Here is a 3,102-nt window from a genome sequence, read left to right on the forward strand (position 1 = left end):
TCCAAGGATCCACCAACGGCGGTAAAAATGGAAGCCGCAAAACCCACGTTCTGTCCTCATCAGCTCCACAAGTATATCCCCCAGTCCAACCTCATCACTGTCCCATCTCACGCATCCCACGCTTTCTTCCTCCTCTCTTACTCCATGATCCTTGTATCATTCCTCACCACTGTCCATTGTTCAAATCATGAATTTTCCTCCCAAATTCATTTCTGGGCCTTTGAGAAATGCCCTATTTTTTTGTTTTTCAGTCTTATTTATTCTAATTTTGGTTGATTCTGTATCTGGGTTGGGCTCGATGGACTCCATTTCTGCATCATTTGGGGATTATGGTTTGTTTTGTGCCATTGATGCCAGTGGCAAGCAGGCTGTAATTTGTTGGGATACCAAGAACAGAAACTCAACGAATTCGAACTCCTTGCGCTATCCCAACAACCTACCTCCTATGGCCGCGCTTTCAGGTGGAGAGGGGTTTCTGTGCGGCATTTTGGCGAACACTTCGCAGGCCTTTTGTTGGGATTCGAAGGATCCATCGTCAAGCTCTGATCTGGTCCTTCCAGTACTTCAGTTTAATGCTTATTCTCATATTGCTGCTGGTAAGGATCATGTTTGTGCTGTTCGAGGATCTTACTATTCAGAAAATGATTTTGGTAGCGTTGATTGTTGGGACATTATTAGAACATCAAATGACAGTTTAAGCTCAAAACAAAGTGCTCGGTTCTATGATCAGTACATAAGTAGTCTTGTTTTGGGGAAAATTGTTTCTGGTGATGAATTTAGCTGCGGAGTCGTAAGGGATGGAGGATTAAAGTGTTGGGGCCCGAATTCTGGTAGTCTAGGGGTTTCAGGTACCTCAGATAATTATGTGGTCTTAACTTCCGGAATTGACTCTATTTGTGGGGTTTCTGAGATCTCCGGCGAGATCAATTGTTGGGGTCGTAATGATTCGTTTGTTAATCCGCCCGTTGGGATTAGATTCATATCAATGGCGGCTGGTGCGCAACATTTTTGTGGGATCAGAGAGGACAATCATGCCATAGAGTGCTGGGGGAACTTCAATGCATCACGGATCCCAAAGGGCTCTGGTTTTCACGCAATCGCTTCATCTGACTACCTTACATGTGGTATTAGAGAAGGTGATTTGGTACTCGATTGTTGGTTTTCCAATGTTTCATCACCAGCGGATTATGATCCTCCATTGCAGTTGTGTAGTCCAGGGTTATGTACTCCTGGTACTTGTGATGAAGGAATGTTTGCTTTCAATGCCAGCCTTCTCAATGAGCCAGAATTGACAAACTTGTGTTCTAGGAAAGATTTAAAGATTTGTTTGCCATGTGGGAGCAATTGCTCTGAAGGATTTTTCCCTTCTAGTTCATGTACCAAGAACGAGGACAGGATTTGTACACCCTGCTCTCTCTGCCAGAACAGTTCTTGTTTGGATATTTGCAGACTTCACTCCTCATTTGAGGTGCAGCAGAAGCACTGGCGTCAGCTGCGTCAACTACTGATAATAGTTGCCTCTTGTGTGTCAGGTTTCTTGTTAATTTCGATTGGCTGGTGCCTTTTACCTCGTGGTGTAGCCCCGGAAAATGAAGAATGGAAGAATAGAAAATTTGGATCCTGCATTCGTAAGCCTAAGCACGAAATTGATGTAAACGCTGATCAACATCCTCCAGCATCTGTGGCACCATGTTCAGAGTTAGCTCAAGTTTTCCGGCTTTCCGAATTAAAGGATGCAACTAATGGGTTCAAAGAGTTTAATGAGTTGGGCAGGGGAAGTTATGGTTTTGTCTACAAAGCTGTCCTCCCAGATGGAAGGCAAGTGGCAGTGAAAAGGGCTAATGCCGCTACAATAATCCACACCAATAGCCGGGATTTTGAAATGGAGTTGGAGGTCCTTTGCAATCTTCGACATAGCAATATCGTGAACTTGTTGGGTTACTGTGCAGAGATGGGAGAGAGGCTACTGGTTTACGAGTTCATGTCGCATGGGACCCTTCATGATCACCTCCATGGGGACCTTTCTCCTCTGAATTGGAGCCTCAGGCTGAAAATTGCAATGCAGTCTGCAAAGGGACTTGAGTACCTTCATAAGGAAGCTGTACCTCCTATTGTGCATCGAGATGTTAAGAGTTCGAAAGTTCTTTTGGATGCTGATTGGGGAGCACGAATTGCAGATTTTGGGCTTCTGACTCCACAGGAGAGGGGTCTCAATGAAGACATGAGTACTGATGTTTACAACTTCGGAATTGTGCTGCTCGAGATCCTTAGCGGAAGAAAACCTTATGATGCGGACTGCACACCTCCGAACGTAGTAGACTGGGCAGTCCCTCTTATTAGACAGGGAAAGGCAGCTGCCATAGTCGACCGATACGTGGCTCTGCCTCGAAATGTTGAACCCCTTTTAAAACTCGCTGATATTGCGGAGCTCGCTTTGAAGGAAGATCCCAAGGAACGGGCAACTATATCGGAATTGGCGCTATTGTTGGATCAAGTAGTAAAGGATGGATTGATATTGTAGTCTTAAATTGGATTTATACTTCTTTGGGATAATATTGTTCAAACGAGAGAGAGAGAGGCTTTTGGTGAATATTGCTCTTCTGCAAATGTACATTTCTTATTGGCTTCTTGTAAATCGTGGTGCTTAGACAATTCGGCATCTTAGTCATTTTAGAAATTGAAAAATACACTTTTTTCTCAGTATAACGTTTTCCATCAACATGAAGTGATACACGATGTATATGAATGCATGTTGTGTTCTACACACAAATTCATTTTCAAGACTATAATTGTCTGTGAGCTACGTGAGCATGTTAACTAACCCAGTTTCCGTTCTTCTCGTAATTGGAAAAATGAGTATGAAGTAGACCGTGGAGTTCTGGCTCGGCTTTGGGGTCAAACTTCTCAGATCGACAGTATCAGGTAAAATCATTCCGCAACAGATCTGTGATAATAAGTATGCCCCCTTCACCAATCCAAACTCCCAAAAGAGTGTATTTTTCTCCATTACCTAGTCCTAATCATGCTATATTCAATGGATATCCAGATCCCCCATCATCCACAGAAAAATCGACCATGAAATACATCCGTCCCAAACTAGCT

The 3,102-nt window shown here is 43.6% G+C and overlaps 1 protein-coding gene across 1 annotated transcript; it reads left to right on the top strand.

Moving 5' to 3' along the window:
• LOC111374035 (serine/threonine-protein kinase-like protein CCR1) lies at positions 1-2,781 on the top strand. Its single transcript, XM_022996650.1, has one exon. The coding sequence runs from the start codon at positions 188-190 to the stop codon at positions 2,519-2,521; it is 2,334 nt and encodes a 777-aa protein (XP_022852418.1). The 5' UTR covers positions 1-187; the 3' UTR covers positions 2,522-2,781.
• The last annotated feature ends 321 nt before the right edge of the window (positions 2,782-3,102 follow it).

This window comes from Olea europaea, unplaced genomic scaffold (assembly GCF_002742605.1).
Source record: "Olea europaea var. sylvestris unplaced genomic scaffold, O_europaea_v1 scaffold1197, whole genome shotgun sequence".
Classification (NCBI taxonomy): Eukaryota; Viridiplantae; Streptophyta; class Magnoliopsida; order Lamiales; family Oleaceae; genus Olea; species Olea europaea.